The sequence below is a fragment of the Aplidium turbinatum genome, chromosome 1, assembly GCF_918807975.1.
Source record: "Aplidium turbinatum chromosome 1, kaAplTurb1.1, whole genome shotgun sequence".
Classification (NCBI taxonomy): Eukaryota; Metazoa; Chordata; class Ascidiacea; order Aplousobranchia; family Polyclinidae; genus Aplidium; species Aplidium turbinatum.
The window spans coordinates 34,492,784-34,517,266 of NC_137472.1; the positions used below are offsets into that span (position 1 = coordinate 34,492,784).

The window sequence follows — 24,483 nt, forward strand, 5'->3', positions numbered from 1 at the left end:
TGGTAGTTTTAGCGTACAAATATATAGGGCCTACTGTAGTTAGTGTAAACTTCAAGTGTATGGCGCAGTTATTATTTTGTGTGGGCTTAGGCTACTTCTATTTCTTTTTCAAGCAATAATTTTTTCATTTAAAAATACGTTTCTTTTTTCATGACCGAGTATAAGGAAGGTATAAGTAAAAGCATTAAAAGCCTGGATTGTGGTTATCGGAATGAAGTTTGGAGTCACAGAAAATATTTGGAGCAGAAGTGGAGTTTGGAGTCATGCACAGACATGACATCGGAGTGGAACAGGAGTCCTAAAAGTCTGACTTCGTACACCTCTTGTTAAAACCCAGGTTTTAGCTCAATTAGATAGACGTGTAATTACATAGGCCTAATAGTTTTAAGCTTTAAAAATAACATCATAAAATATTAACACTCTTTCAAAATTTGAACCAAACTTCAGCTGAAATTCGATGTGGCTTTCCTTTGCAACAAAGCATTTATATGTATTTTCTGTCCAAACGTTGTTATAGAGGAGATTGAGAGCAATCGACAAGACGATAATTTACTAAAAACAATTTTAAGTCGATTTGAACCATTCAAACGATTTTGATTCAACAGCACTGGAGAAGAAAACGGTCTAGTTTTCGAAATACTGTATTTGCTGAACAAGAGTTTACTGTGCAGCCTAGTATCTACAGTTTAGGCTCTTTATTGTTTGGTTCAGTTTTAATCTAATCAGCCTGCTAATTAGGAAAATATCTGCCTGCTCAATATTGTGCCATACCATAAATGCACGGACATATGGAACTTATAGACTAGTTCAATATATTATTTCGTAAATGTTCTTTGAAAATCATTAGGCTACGTCGCTAAAATACTACCGCAAGAGAAGGATTACGATTAACGTTTTACAAGTTAAAGATGTAACATTTGTTAAAAGTTTTGAGGTTAAATGTAAAGTTAGTCAGATTTGTAAACGGGCAATATGTTTTAGGTGTGGACCCAAGCGCAATACGAAAATGTTTGGATTTGTGAACCCGGAAGTCGGTACCATAACAAACCTAGGATGATATTGTTAAATATAGTGTAAATCCCAGGGGAACTTGTCCGTTGTAAAAATCTCGTCCTAATGTACAACTCTTGGCTCAGTTGTGACTTGTGAGGCCGGTTTTCTTTTAAGAGTTCAAAAAATGTAACTTCTGACAATAAAAAAATAAAAAGGCAAACAATTAAGCCAAAGCATACAAGCTGTTTTCTTTGTGACGCTCTTGCAATTCCAGCAAAGATGTAAAGACCATCACATTTTCACCACATTTCGTTTCGGCGATTTGCTTTTTGAAACAGAAATAACTGTGGAACGTTTTTTCATCTGTTGCCAGTTTCTTCCTTTGGGCGAGACTTGCAAAGGCCTTGACAATCTCTCCAACCTCTCAGCCAGTTCCGGATAATGTTTTTCGATATTCCCGAGCAGCGATTCGTATCGCTGAGGTTCTGAATCATTACTGGTGGATTCTAGTAAATAAAATGAAAGAAAGTATCATTGAGCTGCCATGAGTAGAGGCTACTATTGCAGCCAAGCTTATTGCAGCTACAACTTGCAGCATCTAAAATCAAAAACCAAACTACTGTACAATGTACATAGCCTGCAGCTCAACTTCGTACTATATTTTGAAATTCATATTAGCACCTTTAGAAGTCAACATTTCATTTGCCATATGCCAATTTAAAAAAAATTTAGCTAATAATAAAAAAAATCTTGATTCCCTACAAACAAATGAATTAATAATAAAATAAGTGTGTCCTACTAAGAACCCAAATAAAAAAAAGATCCAAGAATATAATAGCTATTGCTGTTTTCATAAACACGGTGGTCTATCAATAAGCTAACACTTTTATCATGATATTTTTGGCTCATCATATTTGTTGTGCTATTTAAATATCTAACTTACTTGTGATTTTTATTAAAATGTATTTCTTTCTGCCTTCCAGGAACTGGCTTGCGTACTCTGATAGATTGCCTTTATCTGATATATTCGATATTGTTCCATCTTCATCTACAAGATCCACAGTTACTGAAAAAGTAAATAACAGTTCATTGTTTCTACGGTCGTTGTCATAAACCAACTTGCTTAACTTTAATGGTAGAAATACTTTGCTGGGTACCTGCTCGAAATTTTATCAAAAGTTTTTTGTCTGGGGTAAGCTCAATAGCCTATTTATTTGGTAGCAATTTACATATTCAGAAATCTGGTCTGCTATTAGGCTAGTTTTAATATAAGCTTGTCAGTTACCGGTAGGATTTTGCGTAGCTATGACTTCTACTATAGGCTTCGTTTTAACTAAGTTTTATAGCTCTCACAAAACAGCTACTAAATGAGCCGTAATTCCCAAGTCATATTTTAGATAACGCGCTATGTTGTGTGTTGTGCAACAGCCTATCACTCTGCTAAGCAGCAGGCGTTAATTAACTGCATGACCAATCAACAATAGCGTTGACAGGCGGGTCCAGAAGGTATTTTTGGGCTTAGACTTGGGATGACTTTAGACCCCGTAACCTTTCCAAGAGACCAGGGAACTGGAAGAAGCCATTGGGGATTCTTTAGATACTTTTCTCAAAAGCGTCTATTTAAGGCCCTAAGATTTTATTGTTGTCAGAATCAAGTTATTCTTTCAACTGTCCTGCCAATCAATGCAATGGTTGCTCAACACCTTCCCCAAGATCTAGTCCAAGTCACCCCCACTGTTCAAGAGTGGTAAAATGCAGAGTCCTTTAGAGTTTTGAACCGGACAACAAAAGGTTTACCCGACAAAGAAGAAGTTATATCATGGCCACCTAAAGATACGGCCTGATTTGTCACATTTTGCAGAAATTTCCAGGTTTTTCTAACTTTGGGCAAACGTTTAAATGTATTTTTCTAAAAATTAGATTTTTACGCTTTCTTTATTCTTTTCCCCACATGACACAATAGGTTTTAACATCCTCACATATTCAAAAACAAAGAAAATTTGATTTTGTAGATTTTAGTCAGACTGTTAATTTTCAATAACAGTCTGATTTTGCGTTTTTCAACTTACTTTTTCTCATTTGCTACTGCTTCCCCAAGGCAACAAAAAAGTTTTTTGTCATTAGGAAACCGCAAACAGTAAAAACATCTCAAAAAATGTCAGTCAAGCACTAGCAGTAGCTGTAATCAAAATCTGCAAAATGTGACAAATCAGGCCGCATCTCCAGGTGGCCATGGTTATATTTTCAAAAATAAAATAAAATTATATTTTCATTCAAAAGATTGTCACTGGAAGCTTCCAAGGAAAGTGACAGGATCCCTCCGAACAGACGTTCAGCTACTCAGACCACTGCTGGGCGACAAAGATAAATGTCCAAGTGTTGCATTTTGTACATAACATTTTCGCCCAAATTCAATTCCGATCATTTCGTTTTTATTTCTGACCATCATGAAAAACAATATGTGCCTAATGCCTATGCCAAACACAGCAGAGGTGTAAAAAAAGTAGAAGTGACAAAACGCAGACGTTATAACATGCATGATACCAAAACAGGACAACCAGTTTAAAATATTTGTTTGATCTGAATGCAATTTTTATTTGTGGTTTAGTTTAATCTTTTGTTTACACAAAAATGTCATCAATTTTGTAATTGCAATTTTAACTGTACAGTAGTTAAAGAATGCTCAGTAGCCTGTGTTATGCATGTAGGTAGATTTTGAAATACGATACTTAAAAAAAATACAGTGTGTTGTTATGCAAATTGTGTAACCTATAGTAGACTACGATTTTGTTGTACAGAATTTCCTACTTCACGTTTCAAGAAACTGACGTAGTCAATAGGCTACTCTAGTCAAGAAAACTGAAAAATTTTAGATTAAAAACACATTAAAAAAATCAAGTTGCATCAAAGTGTCTTACTTTCATTACTGCATTTGCATTTTTCACGAATACATTGCAGCAGTAAAAACGTTTGACAATGAGGATTGAATATTTCTTCTTTATTTTCTAGAAAACACATATTTCAACGACAATAAATAGGCTAATCAAAATAGTGCAATAAAATATAGGCTCAGTCGATATGCAGGGCATTTAAAATGACAATTAGATTTTACTTATTCGTGTATGAAATGATTTCACTCCGAGCGATTATTATAACGAAAACAAACCGAAAATATACGAAATTACCACTAGGCTACTGGCCACCCTAGGACTATGGAGTCCAACAAAAAATATTCGATTCCCACTCCGTAATTTTAAAAGTACTTATTCAGAAATTATCCCGATTCTTCCCACTTCAGTGTTGCTTTTCAGACGTCGACTCCACAGTTTATAAGTTTACCAAGTCGAACAATGTAGCCAGGGGCGTTGACAGGGGTGTCTAGGTGGTACTTTTCGACCCGGGCCCGAAATATTTAAGGGGCCCGGATTTAAAAAATACCCAGCAACTTCAAACATAATCAAGATCTTAATATAATCAGATCTAAAGGAATTGCCATCAGAGGTTAAAACAGCCATTTCAGTCGTCAGATGCTAAAGTACCGGGCCTCCTTCTGGGTACTGGGCCCACTTCAGCTTTCTGGTGGTAAAATAGCCACTTCTGCCATCAAACAGTAAATAAAGAATTTAGTCTAGTACCGTATAATAATTTCCTTAACCACAAATATTACCCGAAACACGAATTTCAAAATAAACAGGTTAATATTTATTCAGACTCAAAAACTGAAATAGCACAGGTAAGAAGATTACTATCCATATTACTGCACTAAAAATTAGACCAAAACAACTTTTCAGATTGCAGCAATCAGCAAATGTTTGACCTAAGCCCAAACACTTTTCCTAAATATATTTGAAAACTTTCTTACTGTCTGCAGTGCTGTAAATTCTCTTCTGGTGCGCCTAGAATGACCAGTGAAACATCAATGGAATCGGGAAGTAATACTCTAGCGCCATGTAACAAAAAAAGTTCAAAAAAGCAGCCGCTAGATAGAGATAGTAAGTTTTGTGGTTCAAAAAATTTTAAGATTGCGCAAGATTTGTTAAATGACCATGCTTAACCGTACCTGTTACTGGCGTAGATCCTATGGTCTCGCCCTCTGCTAATTCAGCAATTTCACATAGAACTTGCAGTGACGCTACAGCAGTGACGCTAGAAACCTGAGATTTCTTGACTTTTACTTTGTTTTCTTGCCCCAACTTTTAATTTCGATTATGTTGGTATCGGATAATTGTGAAGTTCACAATAAACCTTTTGTCACAGCCAGTTATGAATGGCAAGAAATTTTCTGATATTCAATAGCTTGATTGACAGTTTACTATTAGCGTGCGGTTTCATTTTGTGTTTGTCGGCGGCGCTAAAATTCCATTCTATACCCAGGCAACAAAATCCGTCATTTTTACATTGATTCAATGTCGATTATGCTGTCTGGGTAGGGAGTCGCGATCTGACGCGATATGAGTCATTCTTTCATTGCAGACATTATTTGCGCAAACTGCTTTGTAGTGCAAAAAGTGCATGGAATACTGTTTGCACAGAAACGGAAAAAAAAAATCGATGAAATTCTGTTTTCAACGCAAGAAGACTTTCAAAATAAAATGTAAACTGAGAAATTTGACCAAGAAATGGTGAAAATAGGTCAAAAACCGAGTCTTTATCACCTTTTCTACCTAAAATACACAATCACGAATATATTTTGCGAAATAAATTGATTGAAGTGATAGATAAGGCTTTTGACCAACGGCATACTTTTTCCTGTTGTTATTTGATATAAGCCGACGGATTAATTAGCAGTAAGAGAGACGTAGACCTGATGGTCTCGGCCAGTAACTCTTTCCGCCAAAAGGAAGCAGCAACAGATACGGTTAACCGTATCTGTTACTGGCGTAGACCTTATGGTCTCGCCCTCTGCTAATTCAGCAATTTCACATAGAAGCAGTGACGCTAGAAACCTGAGATTTCTTGACTTTTACTGTTTTTTCTTGCCCCAACTTTTAATCTCGATTATGTTGGTATCGGATGATTGTGAAGTTCACAATAAACCTTTTGTCACGGCCAGTTATAAAATGCAAGAAATTTTCTGATATTCAATAGCTTGATTGACAGTTTACTATTAGCGTGCTGTTTCATTTTGTGTTTGTTATTCACTACGCGACAGCGCTCAAATTCCATTCTCTACCCAGGCAGCAAAATCCGTCATTTCTACATTGATTCAATGTCGATTTTGCTGTCTGGGTAGGGAGTTGGTCAAATCTTTGACGCGATATGAGTCATTCTTTGCTGGCAGACAATGATTAGGAAGGTAATTTGTTATTTGCGCAAATTGCTTTGTAGTGCAAAAAGTGCATGGAATACTGTTTGCACAGAAAAGGAAAAAAAAATTGATGAAATTCTGTGTTCTATGCAAGAGGACTTTCAAAATAAAATATGAACTGAGAAATTTGACCAAGAAATGGCGAAAATAGGTCAAAAACCGAGTCTTTATCACCTTTTCTACCTAAAATACACAATCACGAATATATTTTGCGAAATAAATTGATTGAAGTGATAGATAAGGCTTTTGACCAACGGCACACTTTTTTCCGTTGTTTTTTGATATAAGCCGACGGAGTAATTAGCAATAAGAGAGACGTAGACCTGATGGTCTCGGCCAGTAACTCTTGACGCCAAAAGGAAGCAGTGACAGATACGGTTAAACGACATCAATAAAAGTTTGAACACAACCTTTATATTCATAATTTTGTCGATAAAGGGGGCCCGAAAATAAATTAGTACCGGGCCCGAGAAATCTTGTCAACGGCCCTGAATCAGTGGCGTTGCCAAGGGGGAGGGGGTTGGGGGTTACAATCCTTCTTCTTCCCCGAATCCGACTTACAAAGCCCTGGAAGCTGCATTAAAGGTTACTAAAAGAACAATTTAGCTATTGATGAGTAAAGGCTTAGATTGAGCTTCAAAAAGTAACAAAAATTTTACCTCCATACTTGACGGTTATGAATAATTGATTCGACATCTAGCGCTTTGTTGTTTTTCTGTTCACAGTAACTTGAAATATCTTTTGGATATGGCAAAGAAAAGCCTACGTGATGGGGAAATGTGAAAAGGAAGAACGATTTCAAGTGACACAACTTAGCCTTGTCTAAAATTGACAAACTGTCTCCAGGAAAAAGTTTTTAACTTCTGCACATAAATAAAGAGAGCGCTATAAAAAAAAGAATAAGTTGTATAAATCTAAACCACACTTTTCGTTCAATACTTCGATAAATAAATTTGTCTTGCCTGGGTTACATTTTAAAAACTATTAGGAATTTCAATGAAAACAAAGTTTTCGATTTGTTAGGGTAAAGGGAAAAGTGAAGTTTAACACGATTTAACTTTTTCTATTGTCATTTGATAGAGCAATTTTATTATAGATTTTCAGAAAAATTTTAGCAAGATGGCTATTCTGTGAAGCAGATTGCAACTCGATCCTCAACAAGAAGTCGTTGCGATGCTTATACAATTTTTGAAGACCCACTTCGGAGTATTGTAAATTAAATGTTTCAAATAAAGCTGCCGAAAAACAAAGTCCAGAAATGGATATGATGATACATTTAAGTGACAAATCTCTTCGGTGTATCCAAAGCTAAATCAAATACAAAGAGTTTCTTCAGATGAGGATGAAAACAAGTCTCTCACTGATTAGCATTTTTGGCATTGTTCTTATTATAACCCGGAATACGTCTAGCATTGCGAATGATACAATGTAAATTTGTAAAAAATAATATTTGAATATTTCAATGAAAGATCAGGGCAAAAGCTTCTGGCTTATTTTTGTTACTAATTTTATACGTAAGCTATCAATGCCGCCTTTAGCAATCAACTAGTCTTTCTGTATAGGTTAACTAAATAACTTTCCTTTTTCTTTGGGGTGCTATCTCAATATAGTCTATCGTAAGCAGTCAAGCTGATGGTCAGATTATGAAATCGGATCGTTGTTTTAAAATTATAAAATGCTTTACATCCTACAAATCTGTTTTTGGAAAAAATGGTATGTTTTTAGCCTATTCCTTTTTCCCCAGCTACGTAGCCGACTGGTAAGAGCAGTAGCGTAGCGTCTAAGGGGCACGAGGGACTAAGTGCTCCCCAATCATTTTAAAAGTTCCATTACTTTTGTAATATTATATTTGAAGAAAAAATGTTTCATCAGGTTGGTTTAAAAATTTTCTAAATCTTGAAGTATCAAACCATTGGAGGGGAGAAGTAGGGGTTCCGGGTAACTTAAATTGCGTAATTCATGCATTTCAAACTTTTCTGTTTTGATATTTCGGAAGCAAGACAAGAAATGGCAGTGACATTCCAATAATACGTCACTAATAAAGTTTACTCTGATGGAAAATCAACTGGGATAGATGAAATTCCTGCGGAAGTTCTAAAACAACTGGGAGAAACGGGATTGCAGCACATGACGAAACTAATAAACAAGATATACAATAGTGGTGAAATTCCGGATGACTTCACTAAGAGCATCTTGATCCCAATACCAAAAATAACAAAAACAATGAAATGTGAAGAACACAGGACTATAAGTCTGATTTCACACGCCAGCAAAATTCTGCTACACCTTATCAAAAAAAGGATAACCCCAATAATACAACAACAAATTGATGAAAATCAAGCGGGATATAAAAAAGGATCCGGAACAAGAAATGCAATCTTTCTTCTAAGAACAATTGGCGAACGGAGAATAGAAAAAGGTAAACACACTTACATTGCATACATAGATTACAGCAAAGCATTTGACAGGATAAAACATACTAAATTACTGCAATTGCTCGAAAAATTTAATGTCCCGTTCTTAGAAAGAAGATTTATAAAAGACATATATTTTACACAAACAGCAGCAGTTCAAAGTGGTAGCAGTCTCACAGAATTTTTCCCGATTTTCAAAGGAGTTCGGCAGGGATGCATACTCTCACCAATATTATTCAATCTGTACAGCGAAGCAATAATCAAGGAAACATTAACAACACTAAACAAAAACGGAGTAAAATTCAATGGTCAAATAGTAAGCAACATACGATACGCACATGACACTGTCATACTCGCCGACACAGAAGAAAAACTACAAGAAAGCATGGACAAAATCAATGAAATCAGTAAAAAATACGAAATGAAACTCAATTTGAAGAAAACAAAGACAATGCTCATCAAAAAAAGCAATGTAAATAATAAAATAAACATTAAGCTGGAAGGAGAACAATTGGATCAGGTCACCACATACACAAAGCTAGGGTCCCTCATTACACAAGATGGAAGATGCACCAATGATATAAAAAGAAGAATCGGTCAAGCAAAAGCGTCATTTTGGAAATGCAAGGAATTTTTAAGAGGAGAAATAAATTTACAATTAAAACTGAGACTTCTATCTTGTTACATCAAACCAGTCATGTCATATGGAAGTGAAAGTTGGACCTACAGCAAAGAAATTCACAAAAAAATTAATGCTATTCAACTCTGGTGCTACAGAAGAATATTAAAAATATCATATAAAAAAACACATTACAAACGAAGCAATTAGGAAAAGAATTGGAGTGCAAGATACATGGGCAAACGACTTGGCAAAACAAAAGATGAAATTCGCGGGACATATTTTAAGAGGATCGGCAGGACAGCTACATCAATTGGTTATTGAAGGTATGGTGGAAGGAAAGAGGTGCAGGGGAAGAAGGAGACGAACATGGGGAGATGACGTGATACAGTGGGCTGATTTGTCAAGCATTGGAGAAACAAAAAGAGTAGCGGAAGAACGTGACTTGTGGAAGAAAGTGACAGCCAACCTCCGGATCGGAGACGGCACGTGATGATGATGATGATGAATAAAGTTTATTTAAATGCATTGTTACCAACCAAGGATTTACTAACGTATTTGTGACATCATCAGGCTACATAGTTCTTCAGTCACATCAAAGTTTTGATAATTTTTCTATTTTAACTGTCTGCTGAAGTCAGCTAGTTTAAGATCAATGGAGTAAAGGTTGGTTGTTTTGCGACGCGCAGACTTATTAGCTTTAAAGATAAAGGTATTTTATGAGTTAGTGTATTTCTAAAATCTTTATCCACGTTATGGTTTGGGGTCAACTACATGCATTGATCGGGATATCTGAACTATTTTCGTCTTTTTATGAGATGGAAAATTATTTGTCTTCCATTTCGAAATCGTAGCAATTTGGTTTCGTTATGCGAATCAAAAAAATATGAAATGCAGAAGAATGCTACAACACAGAAAACGTCATAAAGTGCAAAACAAGTGAGCTTGCATATACAGTAAAGTGCTTGGTCAAGCAAGATACTGTATATCAACTAGCCTTAGGCTTACCATATATTTGTGACTTCAAAACGGGACGCTTCCAAAAACCAAGACTACTTAGCTGTGATTTTTTAACTCTACGTTTTCTGATATTATTACATAGGCCTACATTTAAAGCCATCCCGGCTTTCTTCATTGACCGTATTGTCACCGAGAGTTCATGCGCACATTCTTGGTCTAAATATCGGTTTCAGTTTGAAAAATGGAAAGGAATTGACGTTAACGATACAAAATAATTCGAATTCAGATTTTTTCTGTAAAGCAAAAGGAAGAAAGAATAATAAAATAGCCTGCGGTTTTCAACTCGATAAGTAACTCTCAACATGTAAGCAACTGCACATTTTGCAATATAACAATTTCTGCTATTCGCTTTTAGCCTAATAATAATCTTTCATTTTTGCCTCAAAATAATATTTACGGCATAAAATTTTGCAACACAGTAGCCTACAGGCCTTAAAACTCGTTTTTTTTCGGGAGCTCCTTTTCGGCGGCCAAATCTGTGTGCTTTGAGGCCAAAATAAAAATAACGATAGCACAAGTAAATAGAATTAAACTTGCAACAATGCTAAAATGATCACTTAGCGTTGTTGAAGTCTGGGCCTGGGCGACGTCCTACAATAGAATCGTTGCACCACGTAATAACTGCTTTATCGGGATTGTAATCCAGTACTGCGGGACCATCTAACGACACTCGCACGAGTGTCTCCAATGTGGCTGATTTTAAAGAAGTTCTCCACTCCCCTAGAATTCTTTTTAGCAACGAAAAACAACGCTCGACATGATTGTGTTGACGATGACGGCAAGGTAATAAAATAAATATTTCAATGATGTGAAGGACATTACTAAAAGAAGCATAATTTTTGCAAAATATGATCAAAAAATGTTTTCCCCTTGAACGTCAACTAACCTAGTTCTCCTTTTTAACAACGATTCAATGTCCGACAACATCGAATCGACATAAAAACGACAATATTGCCAGCCGATGTAAATTAGCACTTTAGATTAAGACTTTGTTAAAATAAACGTCGAGAATTACAAACAAGACTTACAGCGCTGGTGATCGCAGATGGATATATTCCATCAATAACAAATATTCCCGCACAATGCAACAGTGGCGATTATGACTCGCTGACCTAATTTTGCGTCACTCTTTTATACTACATATTTTCGACAGTTAATCCACGATCATTCTATTGCGAAATTAAATAATTGGTTAGAAGAGACCGGCTGCCAAACTTGGCCGATTGAGGAGGTAGCACCGGCGGTCATTCAAGCACTACTTAGCGGCCATGGCCGCAGGCTGCTTTAAGGCTTGACAGCAGGTTACATCATTATGACATAGCATGATGCCCTTCTTTGTATACTGGACACTTGTGGGCTATCATTACTCAATACATAGTGAGCTGATAGATTAACATTATCGCTATATCTTATTTTAAAACTTGACAAAAAATTTGCTTTTTAATAAAAAAAAAGTGCCCTTTTTTCGTAATCTTGCCCCCCCAGTCAAAAATCGTTCCGGCGCCCCTGGACGTATGGTAAGCCTAACTAGCCTACAGTTTCGCTTTGAGGTGTTTCCAGCAAAATACAGTGTACGGTATTCCAAAAATTTGCTTCAATTTTGTAACATGATTCCTTTGTCTTCATATTCTTTTTGAGTTAAACTTTTCAAACGAAAAAAGTCTTTTCCCGATTTCCTTCAAACACCTCTAATATTTATAACGATGTGATCACGTTTTTGGTAGACAACCGGAAACAGACATTGCAGTCGGCTGCAGCGTGAGTCAAGGTGTACGTCGGAAGGCGTACACCGATGCATAGCGCTCAAGTCCGCAATGCAGGATAAAGATAATAAAACAAACACAACAAAAAAATGCTAAAACCGTATGTGTTTATTTCATAGCCGTACGAGACCAAAGCATTTTGGGGGGACAGAAAGTAAATTTGCCCAAATGTGCACGCTTTTATAGAAATTGCCCAAATATAATGTATGCGGTGCATGATAACTATCCCTGATGATAACAGTGAAAAAGTAACATAACAAGATCACCAGCAGTGGCGTAGCCAGTAATTTTGAAAGGGCGGGGGTTGAGGGCGTGTTTCGCTTATGACGACACCCAGCAGTGGGAGGGTCTGGGGGGCCTCCCCCAGAAAATTTTGAAAAATTACTTTGAGTTTGGTGCATTCTGAGAGCATTTTCAACAAAAATGTGGTTATGAATATTCCTGTAAAATGATGCTGTCCGGTGGCATAGCAAAAGGATAAGATCATGTTTTCTTCGGTATTTTTCAGAAATAAAGCTACAATTCTCTATGTTTTCTTGTTTCTACTTCCTGGCTGAGATATTTGAATGCTTGGTAATGGCAAAACTCGCTCTTTGCAATAACCCCCCCCCCCCTTGGCTACGCCACTGATCACCAGCTAGCTAGAACTTCTTACCAAAGTATTCAAGATAGAACAAATGAATTCATCTTTGAAGAGCATGGTAAGTAGGAGTAACAAATATTGTTTTACACACCACAAATAATAAACAAGGCCATTTAAATATTCAGTTGTGATGTCATAAAAGACTCAAAAAAATAAACATTGCAGGAAACCGGCTCAGGGTGACCATGCGGATTCAGAAAAAAGTATATAACAATAGAGAAATTATAATTAAATGTAATAAAACACAGACATACTACTTCTGTTTAAATAAACTTTGTTCAATCAATTAAAGTAGTTTTGATGATACGAATTTTAGTACAAAAATAAAAAGGTCTGGCAGCACTACTTCTAAAAATATAGTTAGGCTAGGCATGGCCACCTGGAGATTTGGCCTGATTTGTCACATTTTGCAGATTTTGATTACAGCTACTGCTAGTGTTTGACTGACATTTTTTAAGATGTTTTTACTTTTTGTGGTTTCCTAACGACATAAAACCTTTTTGTTGCCTTGGGGAAGCAGTAGCAAATGAGAAAAAGTAAGTTGAAAAACGCTAAATCAGACTGTTATTGAAAAATTAACAGTCTGACTAAAACCTTTGAAATCAAATTTTCTTTGTTTTTCAACATGTGAGGATGTTAAAACCTATTGTGTCATCTGGGGAAAAGAGAAAAGAAAGCGTAAAAATCTAATGTTTAGAAAAATTTATTTAAACGTTCGCTCAAAGTTAGAAAAACCTGAAAATTTCTGCAAAATGTGACAAATCAGGCCATATCTTTAGGTGGCCATGGGCTAGGTAATTTGATGACAAAAATAACTATCAATCAGTCAATCAATCAATGTTTTATTTGTCAGTAACAGGAACATAGGTACATGTTTGAAATATGCAATATACACAGTAGAAAAGTTACACAAGTTCCCATACCGACAGGGAGACAACGAGACGACCATACGGTCTACTAGTCAATTGCCACCCTACGGAAATTACGATTTTGCCATTTAAAATAAGCCTAAAAGAGAAAAATAATAATTGAAACGTTCCCGCGCTTCAACAACAGCATACGCACAAAAAAAACAACATATTGATGATAACGTAGGCCAAAACACAAAATTCCATGAAGCAAGCAGAAAATAATAAGTTTCCGAAGCAACTGACAAGTTGGTTTCCATAACATATCACTTACGATGCACTGTAGCTTTGTAAAATTAATGTTTTGATCTCTTTTTTGAAACAATGAAATGATAAGTTTTTTTAGCCTACTTGGAACCTCTGACCAGAGCATTGGTCCCAATACCTGCATGGACTTCTTGCCAAATTCTGTGTTTGATCTGTTTATAAAATAATTGTTGCTTGTTTGATATCTTGTGTTATGCTGATGAATAGATGAAGCATTTGTAAATAAATCACAATACGTAGAAGGATACTCATTCATATGAACTTTGTACATATGTTTTTTTATTTCAATGTTATGTATGCCTTTTAGTTTCAAGATGTTCATTTTGAAAAATAAGAAATTAGTGTGAGCATAGTAATTTTGTTTCGTAATTATTCTTAATAACCTTTTTTTGTAATTTTATTAATGGATCCAGTGCACTGTCACAGGCCTTTCCCCAGCTTGAAATACAATATTGCAAATGACAGTAAATCAAAGCGTGATACACATCTTTTAAAGTGTCTGTGTTGACATAATTTCTGAGTTTAAGCAACGCCCATGAACCTTTTGCTACTTTTCCGCAAATTTTATCTATGTGATATTACCATGTTAATTTGTTATCTATGTAGGCCTAAACGCCAAGGTATTTTAGGCTATTTGATCTTTTTGTTGAATGCTTGTGTTACCAAGGTTAATGTTAAAATTTGTTATGTGTTTTTTATTTGTTATTAGCATGTATTCAGTTTTTGAGAAATTTAATGATAATCTATTAAGCTTCAACCAGTTGTAAACTTTTTGCATTTCGGCATTCACATGGTTCTGCAAATTGATTTCCCATTTGTCGCTCATCGTAAGATTGGTGTCGTCAGCAAATAGTTTAACATTCATGTTTGTTGAATTTGGTAAGTCATTTATATACAGTAAGAAAAGAAGGGGTCCCAATGTCGATCCTTGGGGCACACCGCAGGTAACCTGTCTTGAGTTTGAAGAGATTCCATTGACGACCGTGTGCTGTAGACGATTATTCTCAACTAAGTTTAATATATTCTAAGTTTGCATACAGACGGTGACGTAGGATTCAAAGAACCCAATTAGCCTAACAGTTCGTATTTACATTGATTCAATGTCTGAATATTGAATAATATTCAATCATCGGATTTGCAGAAGGCGTCGTTGGATTTTCAAAAAATCGCCGAATAGGAAACTCGCCGAAAAAGGCTCTAGCCGAATAGGGAACTCGCCGAATAGTAGCAGAACCTTTTTATAAAAGTAACCAAACAAAGCTAAGCAACACCTTAACATTACAGTACTTTTAACAGGTATAACATGTTTTTGTTAAATGTTGTGGTGGTGTTGCTTAGCTATGTCCATTTATGGTTGAAAAAGTACTGTGACCTCCCCACCCGAATTGTTTTGTAAAAGTACCGGTAGGCTATTCACCAGATTTATATAAATTCATATTTTGTAGTTGCCCAAATCAAGATGATGCATTTATGGATATTATGAAAAAAATTAAAGACTTTGTACATTTTGATGCGAGGCAACTGCATCATGCCAATTTGGGCAGTTTTATAAATAGACTATAATCAGATAATTTCATATTTTTTGTTGCCTTAATCTAAACGATACAGTTATGTAAATGGGAAAAATTAATGAATGTGTTCATTTTGGGTAAACTGCCTCACGCTAATTTGGGCAGTTGCATACACAGACAGACTAATCAGTTTCATCAAATAATTTCATGTTTTTAGCTGCCCAAATCAACACGATGCATTTGTGAAAATTAATAAAATTAGCTATAGGCTATAGCAAATTTTGTGTTTTGATTTGGGCAGTTTCACAAAAGTATTAGAGACATATTTTGGTGGCTGCCCAAATTGGCATGATGCAGTTGGTTAAATGCATTTCATACTATAGTTTGATCACCATGCAATACAATACATCAGTACGGGTGTGCCAAATGAAAATTTTGCGGCACATTTCTTGTGCAAATAAGAGGCTGTACTTAGTTTGATAGGTAAAAGATATTAATTTATAGTTTTTCTTAATTCATGCAATTTTGTAGCTTTTTATATAGCAATTTTTGCCCTAATAATTTTAAGATTTTGCCCGGATTCGCGATGTTTTGAAACAACAGGGGGGGGCGGCTGCCCCCCCTGCCCCCCTGGCTCGTACGGCTATGGTTTATTTCATATTGTTAGTTACGCCTAATATGATATGTATGGATCGGTTGAAACGCTGTATCAACAAGGGTGTAAGAGTGTAAGATATTAACAGAATTTGTTGAAGTTTTTATCACCGTTGACCTATTTTTCCTGGCGTAAAGTAAAAGTAAATCTCTACAACACGTAGCATATTGTGATGAAATCTTAACGTACAGTAACTCTCTGGAAAAAAATTGTAGGCTTTATAGGAAAGACCTACCAAGCGGTGCGATAGTTTGTTTATGGACGGCGAATTGCCCTCACAGCTTAACCATTGCTCATTAAACCAAAAAAATTTACGAATTTTCAAGCTAAAAAAACGTAACATCGGTTTAATTTATCGAACAATCGTGCAACTCTGATCGTAAGTATAATTACAAACCTACATTTTGTAACTTTTTGTAGGCCAAGTTTTATTTTTGCCATGAAGTAAAAGGTTCTATGGTTCTGTTTAACGTACAGTAATTTCAATCAAAATATTTTTTTAATTCCCTATAAAAAGTTTCTGCGTAACCTACGCAACTGATTCAAAAAAGTGTTTTTCCAAGGGGTATGACTTGTACATAAGGTTACTGATGAGTTGAAAGCTCAGTAGTCTACGATACTTCATCTTTGTGACTGCACAGCAGGCCAATTTCAACTAGATTTTCAAAACTCGTTTTCCGATCTCAGAAAAATCGAGAATGCCTGGCCGAAGTGCACATATGCTTTCATTTTGATCTGTTATGATGAGTCTTTTTCGTGTTGTAAATTACATATCCTATCAATATCGCAAAAAGGAAACTTAGAAAGGCGAAACTGGTCAGGGTTTACTACAATGAGTGTTTTTGATAATGGGTAAAATTTCTGACGGTAAATTGCCTAAAGGTAAATTTTCATGTCGAGTTTAATATTTGAGTTTCTGAAGTGCTCCCCCCAATCAAATGAGTCACGCTACGCCACTGGGTAAGCGCCCTGGTACAACTTTCGAAAAAGCACCGGTTCGACCATGCTCAACAGCATGCTGCTGGCTCTTTGACAAGATACTACTAACTTACTGGTATGCCTAAAGCTAAACACGAAGATTGGCTTCCTTGCCTTCCGTTCACTTTATTTAAATCTTCAACTGCCGAGCGTTTAGTCTGGATACGACGACTCGTTTCAAAACTTGTTGAAAGTTTTGTGTCTAGCATTACTTAATCAATTTATTTTAAGAATATATTCAACTTAAATTACAAAATAAAGAGCTCAAAATGTAGATACTAAACTCATTTTCAGCAAACGTTTCGAAAACTATACTGTCATCATCTTTAGTGCTATAAATGAAAACATAGTTTTCGAAACGTTTGCTGAACATGAGTTTAGTAACTACATTTTAGGCTATTTATTTTTTGATTAGATTTTTTAATAAATCCTTAAGTGATACGAGCTGACAAAAGTTTGCTGTCCCAAGCTTCTATCTTTACATTTTCGTCTCATATCAGCTTCTTAGTATAGTCTACAAATAAACTCTTCGGCTTATCGAATGATATTGAAGAAGTATCAACTCTTTCTTTTGTTCAAATAGTATGTTTAAAGTAAACTCGACGCTTGAAAGTAAACTATAAAGAGCGCAAACAATAGAAAGAAAAACACAACAATACGTTTCTATGTTGACTAAATATTCACATGGAGGTAAACTTCGTTGTAAATACTTGAAAGTTTATTGCTTTATCATTACAGCGACAAGGATTTCTCCTTTTTTTCTTGGTGTGTTAGCCTATACTTTTGTCAATTGAAAAGTGGCAGAATAATATAAAAATGATAACGAAAACCTATCACCACCAAACAAGGCTACAGAGTGTAGTACAAAACTACCAAAAAAGCATCATTTTGATACGTTTTGGATCATGCCACCAAAAAGTAAAAAATGAAATACCATCACAACCAAAACCATGATGACAAGTCATCCATGTAAGCAGTTAGCAGTTTATACATTGATGCTGTGTCATGCTGATCAATGATCATGATTGATTGAAATTGCCTTTGTTCAGGTTACACCACCCTCGTTTGTTGGAACCTCACTTACTTGGATTTTGAGTCCGGACAGCCGAAAATTCTTTACGCTTGACAAAATTTCCAGTGAGATTCCACACCTTTAAGCAATCATTTGACTTAAAAATTAACAACTTTTTTACTTATAGCGTAGAACAGCAGTTCTTAAATTGGAGAGTGCGCTTCCCTGGAGGAGGAGTGAAGATTCTCCAAGGGGGTGTAAAGGTGGTAGGTAGTTGCACTATAGTAGGCTATGCTACTGACTACTGTATTGTAGGTACACAGGGTAGCCTAAACAGAAATGTTGTTAACACACCTCACGTGTGTCATGATTATTGACAGGAAATATGGCCTTATTTGCCTATTCAGTGATGGGCATTATCGGCGATAATTCATCGGCGATAATTATCGGCGATAAATTTTTATCGCTTATCGTTATCGCTCAATTATTTTTTCAGTTATTGTTTATCGTTATCGCCAAAGACAATATTTGATTATCGCCGATTATTAATCGCCGAGAAAAATTTTATTTTGGATGAGCACACAAGTGGAAAGATCATGAAAAGTAATATTTTTACTAGCCACCTAGTTAATGATACTAAAATTAAAACCAGTTCTTCTTTAGTGCCTGAAATGTGTGTGCACACGTCGTTATCAGGGGAGGGGGCACGCCCCCCCTGCAGCGACGGCCCTGACAACACAATAATTTTTAGAGTTGCAATTGCAATGCAATGAAATGCATGCAACAATACTCTTGTTGTTTTGCTGCAATGGGCAATTGCGAGTGAATTTTACAATTAAAATGTAAGCGCACAGGCAGCACAACTTCCATTGAAGCGAAGCGAAAGAAATTGGCAAGTGGTTTGTGAAAGTGTCGCAATACGAGGCCGCTTTTACATCGGAAACATGGTCTTTCGCGCAACCTCACGATCAACTATTTATTCTTGTTTTCTTTTTTCGTTGGAAGTGTTAGTTTTTAGTAATTGTCGTAAAAAAATAAAATCTGTCTCGTCAAAACATGAAACTTACTGTTTTAAGCGCATTAAATCTTTAGATGAGTAGATTAACTAAAATTGCAAGAACTTGCCTTGAGACGTGCGGTTACGTCACAAACTCAGATTAAAAGACAAAATTCACACACAAAAACAACACAAGATCGGTTAAAGACTGTAAGATCGATTTTTTTCTAGCTTGGCGATATAACTTTAATCCAAAAATAATAATCGAATGCATAAGTGCCATTTAACTTAAAAAGTTAACCCATTTGTGCCGAAAGTGAAAGTACTTAAAAAAATTCGGAAAATTTAAATATTGCATAATTATGACCTAAAAAACATATCACAATTATTTTTTTCCTAATTGTGTTTGTACTTTTTGAGAAAAAAGCCGTTCTATATATAAGACGCTAAACAAATCCGTTATCAAATTTCACAAGTTTCCTGTGCGTAATGCGTAAGCGTTATTACATTTTACTTATCGCTCAAAGTAATAAATGGGAAATGTCTTGTTCATGTCTTGTCATGTCATTACTGTCATCGAGCATTTTATTGAAATGAAAGTTCAAAAAATATGAAGATGAAAATTAGCAAAGTAACACAACATCACTGAAACAAGTCATTGCGAAATATGATATTGCTTGAAGCATTTAACATGCAGACCGACATCACATTTTTTGCATCTTGTAGTAGTTTTTGCATGACAATAGGCGGATCGAGTTGCGTGGTAAAATTATGCTAAATACAGTATAACCTTTCTCATTTACTGTAGCCTACCTATGCGACATAGCCTACCTCAATCAAATATTTTTATTCCCACTAATACAGTGCCTACATTGTAATTCTTATCTCAACAACTGAGCGTTCTGCCATTGCTTTAATGATGGTGTTCACAAAGAAAACAAAAAAAATGATCTGAAATTATCAGTAAATAACGATAATTATGTTATTGTTCTTAAACAAATACGACAAATTTGACAAGCTTGATGGATTTTACAGTATGCACATTTTTACTACCAATAACGCTTAAAGGGGTATTAAAGGAAAAACCTGACTTGGCGATTTTCCACGTTCTTTGTGTTTAACATGCTACCATAAAACGATTTTCAATAAAATTTTGCCCCATTGCGGTCTGACCACCATTGTGCGCGTGCTTTTGTCAGAGCTTTCAAAACGAGATTGGCCTGAGCAACGAAGCGTGCGACTGTAAAGAACGTCATAAAGTCTACGTCATAAAGTCTAGCAATCAACCGATCACGCAATAATTGTTACTGCGGGCGATTTGACTGTAGGCTATGTATGTATTTACATCAAAACAGCACATTTTAACATCAAAACAGCAGACAGTTTGCTCAAAACATCAGATTGGTAACGTGGCTTTTGTTATTGCTGGACTTTATGAGGTATTCTTGAGCTGTGTTTGCACGTTTTGATCATTTTGAAAAAAATGAAAATAAATGAAACACTGGACTTTGGGCCTTGCCAGCGCCATTGAAAACAAATTTTTTTGGGTAATTGTTTTTGAAATGTATTCTTGAATGTTCAGTTTACTCATTTTAATGCTTAATTCCGGTTTGAAATTTTCCTTTAGTATGCCTTTAAGATTACTGATAAATTTTCAAGCATTTTGCGTTTTTGGGAATTTTTTTAATTATTGCTGACTTTGCTGTAAACAGCCCTGCAGAAAGCAAAATACAAAGTTTGGAATTTTTTATGGTATTTTCATTTGATTTAATTATTTTGCCTACTGCACGTAAGCGGCAGTGTAACTCTATTGATAAAAGCATCCAACTGGTATCTGAAGGTATAATTATAAGCACGGCGGTTACCTCAGTGGTTTGATTCTGGATCAAGAGGTTGAAGATTCGATACCCACTGCCGCTATTGCTATTCTATTCATGCATAACTTACAAAAATTTTTGTTCCTTTATGTTGATGAAAACAGTTCGTGCTGCATGGGATGGGGCAGCGCTAATCAAGAAAAAAAAAATATATCGTTATCGGACATTATCGGCGATAATTTATCGTTTATCGTTATCGCTTAACTTTTTTTTGATTTATCGTTTATCGTTATTGCTTTAGGCATTTTTTGTTTATCGATTATCGTTATCGCTTAACTGAAAAATGAGTTATCGCGCCCAACACTGCCTATATTTTACCATATTTTTCAGCGCTTATTCTTGTTTTGTCCAATATTCTGCAACAATCCCTGTGTCACAATCAATGTGCAAGGCCTCGCGTCGGGCTGCTTTGCGTCTTGACAGAATGTGCTGTTTTCATTATGGAATTTTGAGCGATGTGTTATTATCGGGTATTGACCTGAAGTAACCTTTGAATGAGAAATTTGTATTATGTATCGTATTTCCAGAATCGTCTGTAAGCATGCAAATCTGGAATGTTCTGTTGTTTTCCATAATTTCTGAGCGTCGTTTGTCATGACGTCATAAGGATGTTTACCAGTAGATGTCCGATTGCAAAATATTTATTATGTAAGAATCTTATACCCTACGTGACATTCTTTAGACTTCTTTAAGCTTTTGCTTGTTGACATTTATTGCAACTTGACAGAACAATGTGACATTACGTAACCTTCTCGATGTTACTAGACCGAAACAACCTTCTATAAATAGTGGTGTAATTTGGGCGAATGATTATTATGGGAGTTGTATTATGATGAGTTGATTATTCTGAGAGTTGATTATGAGTGTTGTGTTATGAGTTGTGGATTGATAGTTGGTGCAGAAATTATTGGTGATTGAAACTTGAAGTAATCGAATACAAGTAGATGAGAGTTGGTGCTGATATAAATTGTGTTCGAAATTAGAGTTATTTGAGAAGCCGTTCGTTAAAGTCCTTCAAGAAGTTAGATTATCATTTTACTAGTGGAACCATTCGACACTGAATTGACTGCTTTTCGGTTTAACCCATTAAATTACGTCATTGAACCTTTCCAAGTCTTTTTCCTGGTAAGAGATAGAAAAAAATCGTGACACCCTGTTTGCTACATTTTTTGTGTGAAGGTTGCTTTTCTGCATTTGCAAGTGTGAAAACACAAGCTCGAAAGAAAATTAACTGTGAACCTGATGTGAATCAGTGAATGTGCATTGTATTCAACAAAGCCACGAATTAAACTGCTGGCTTCGAAAAAGCATCTATATCTCTTCATTAACGTGAGACAAAGTAGATTTTGAAAAACTGAATCATCATCATCAGCATCAACCAATCTTGATTATACAGGCCATGAATTAATCCTCATGTCGAGGGTGTTGCCTGTCTGTCTGTCGAGAACGAAGTTTTCCCCTCCACACCTCGCGATTTATTGAGTTGGCAGAGTCCATGTTCAGGGCTACAAGGTCACGTTTTACGAGTTCTTCCCAAGAAAGTTTTGATGTACCTTGACCCCGCTGTGCTGCGATGTTGGCACATCTGACCTGTGAGATCCACCTTGGGCTGAGCTCAACGTGACCAAGCCATCTCAGTCTGCTTAATTGGAGGACTTCACTGATGTCTTTCAATTTGAGCTTTGATAGAAGAGTCTCAAACTGGATGTTGTCTTCAGGCTTGACTAGGCAGGTCCATCTTACCATCGCTTTGTCATTACGTTGTGGGCGCTTGACGGTGCTTGCTAAAGTAGCCCACGTTTCAGAGCCATAAAACATGACACTCCTCACACAACTGGAGTAAACTTGACCTTTGGTTGCAGCAGGAAGTTTCTTTCTTGTGAGGATAGGGAGGAGTTCCCTAAATTTTTTCCAGGCTGACCTGCACAGCGTTATAGCCGCATGCTCACAGCACCTCCAGAAGACATGGTATCACCAAGGTAGCAAAAGTCAGTTACCACGTCAAGTGTGCTACCTTCAACCTCAACCTCGCTTACCGGGCTGCCATCTATTGGTCTTGCTGTGCCCTGGCAGCGTGGGCATGAGTAGTGTGGGTCCGGTCTGAATGACCCTTTAATTCCACTTCACTTTTTGTGGACCCAGTGGGAGCATTTGGTGCAAAAGATAGAGTATCTACCGGTTCCACTTAGGCATACCGAGCAAGGGTGCTTTCCTGATCTTCTTAGGGAGTTCTGGTTGATGCCAGACATCATTATTTTGGTCTTTTCCATATTCACTCTTAGGCCTTTTGCTTCCATTCCCTTCTTCCAGGCGGCGGTTCTGTCAACTAGTGACTCTAATGAGGTGTCGATAAAGGCAAGGTCATCAGCGTACAACAGCTCCCAAGGGCAGCCTGTGCGAAGTTTGAGTGACAGGGCCTCCATGACAATGATGAAGAGCAGTGGGTTCAATACAGAACCCTAATGCACACCTACGCCTACTTTGAAAGTGTTACTGTGTCCATCCCCAACACGTACATAGCTCCTAGCATTCAGATACATTGATTGTACAATCCGTACTAGCCAATAGTAGCCGAATCTTTTGATTTATGTATAATAATAATAGCAAATACACTTTGTTTTACAGTAAAATTTAAAACATATAAAATATACTTTGATTTATAAATTAAACTAGAAAAGGGAGTACAACCTTTTACAAGTGACACCAAAGGGGCGCATTACAAAAAGTTAAAAAAAAACCTGGCGTAGAGGATGATATTTACCTTGATTCTGGGGCAAGGGGTATGCGCCAAATATCACCTACGGTACATGTAGGCCTATATACTCAATTGCTCATATTTACTTCACATTGTAATTTTGCTCTAAAACCACCGGAAAAAAAAACGGGTTAGCGGTCAGGGGTCTGCTATAACAGGAAAGTATCCATTATATTTGCATTAGGTAAATACGTTTGTGTTGTCCAGACCTTTTCATTGCAGGTTACGGACCGGTTCCTGCATCATTTAGTCGAGAAAATTAAAGGTCAAGTGTATTCTAAAAACAAAGTGTCCTTACTTTTTAAATGATAAACTTTTTGTTATGGAAAGTAAATAAAAATAACGTTTAGTTTTGTACTTGTAAAATAAATTGAAAAGCTGACCTTGAATTCTACAGCTTGCAAAAAAGATCTTCAAAATATGGCATAGGCTAATATTTTTATGGGCTAGGCCTGGTGTTTCATCATATTAAAGTGGAGCATAAACCTTCAGTCTGTAGGGTTAAATCGTTGTACACTATTCACACTGATGTACAGAATGCATATAAACAATTAACATACCTCATGTAAACTACATATTCAACTGTAATAAATCTAAAAAGATGTGAGCCCTGCATTAGGTTTCTGACCCAAACAGAAAACGTTTTCTGAAAACCCATGTAGTTTGCATTCTATTTGAATAGGTACGCACCTGACGAGTTTCCGATACACGAGCAGCATATTTTTTCTACGACATCTACTGGTGTTTCTGCATTTACTTTGCT

At 36.2% G+C, this 24,483-nt stretch overlaps 1 protein-coding gene across 2 annotated transcripts; it reads right to left on the reverse strand.

Annotated features, from left to right (window-relative positions):
- Positions 1-508: 508 nt before the first annotated feature.
- On the reverse strand, positions 509-7,074 carry LOC145777319 (uncharacterized protein C22orf15-like). Of its 2 annotated transcripts, XM_082588676.1 has the most exons (4): positions 6,961-6,997; positions 3,912-3,998; positions 1,937-2,059; positions 509-1,499 (listed from the first exon to the last, which is right to left on the reverse strand). In XM_082588676.1, the coding sequence occupies exons 1-4, from the start codon at positions 6,995-6,997 to the stop codon at positions 1,285-1,287; spliced, it is 462 nt and encodes a 153-aa protein (XP_082444802.1). In that variant the 3' UTR covers positions 509-1,284. The 2 variants fall into 2 exon arrangements, with proteins under 2 accessions (XP_082444802.1, XP_082444810.1); XM_082588684.1 differs by lacking the exon at positions 3,912-3,998 and having other exon boundaries at positions 6,961-7,074.
- Between the last annotated feature and the right edge of the window lie 17,409 nt (positions 7,075-24,483).

What these genes read in the sequence shown, in the direction of transcription:
- LOC145777319 (XM_082588676.1), bottom strand. Translation starts at nt 6,997, where the DNA reads ATGTCGAATCAATTATTCATAACCGTCAAGTATGGAG. An exon ending in CATAACCGTCAAGTATGGAG is followed by an intron (nt 3,999 to 6,960) that starts GTAAAATTTTTG and finishes TGTGTTTTCTAG; the next exon opens with AAAATAAAGAAGAAATATTC. An exon ending in ATGCAAATGCAGTAATGAAA is followed by an intron (nt 2,060 to 3,911) that starts GTAAGACACTTT and finishes TTACTTTTTCAG; the next exon opens with TAACTGTGGATCTTGTAGAT.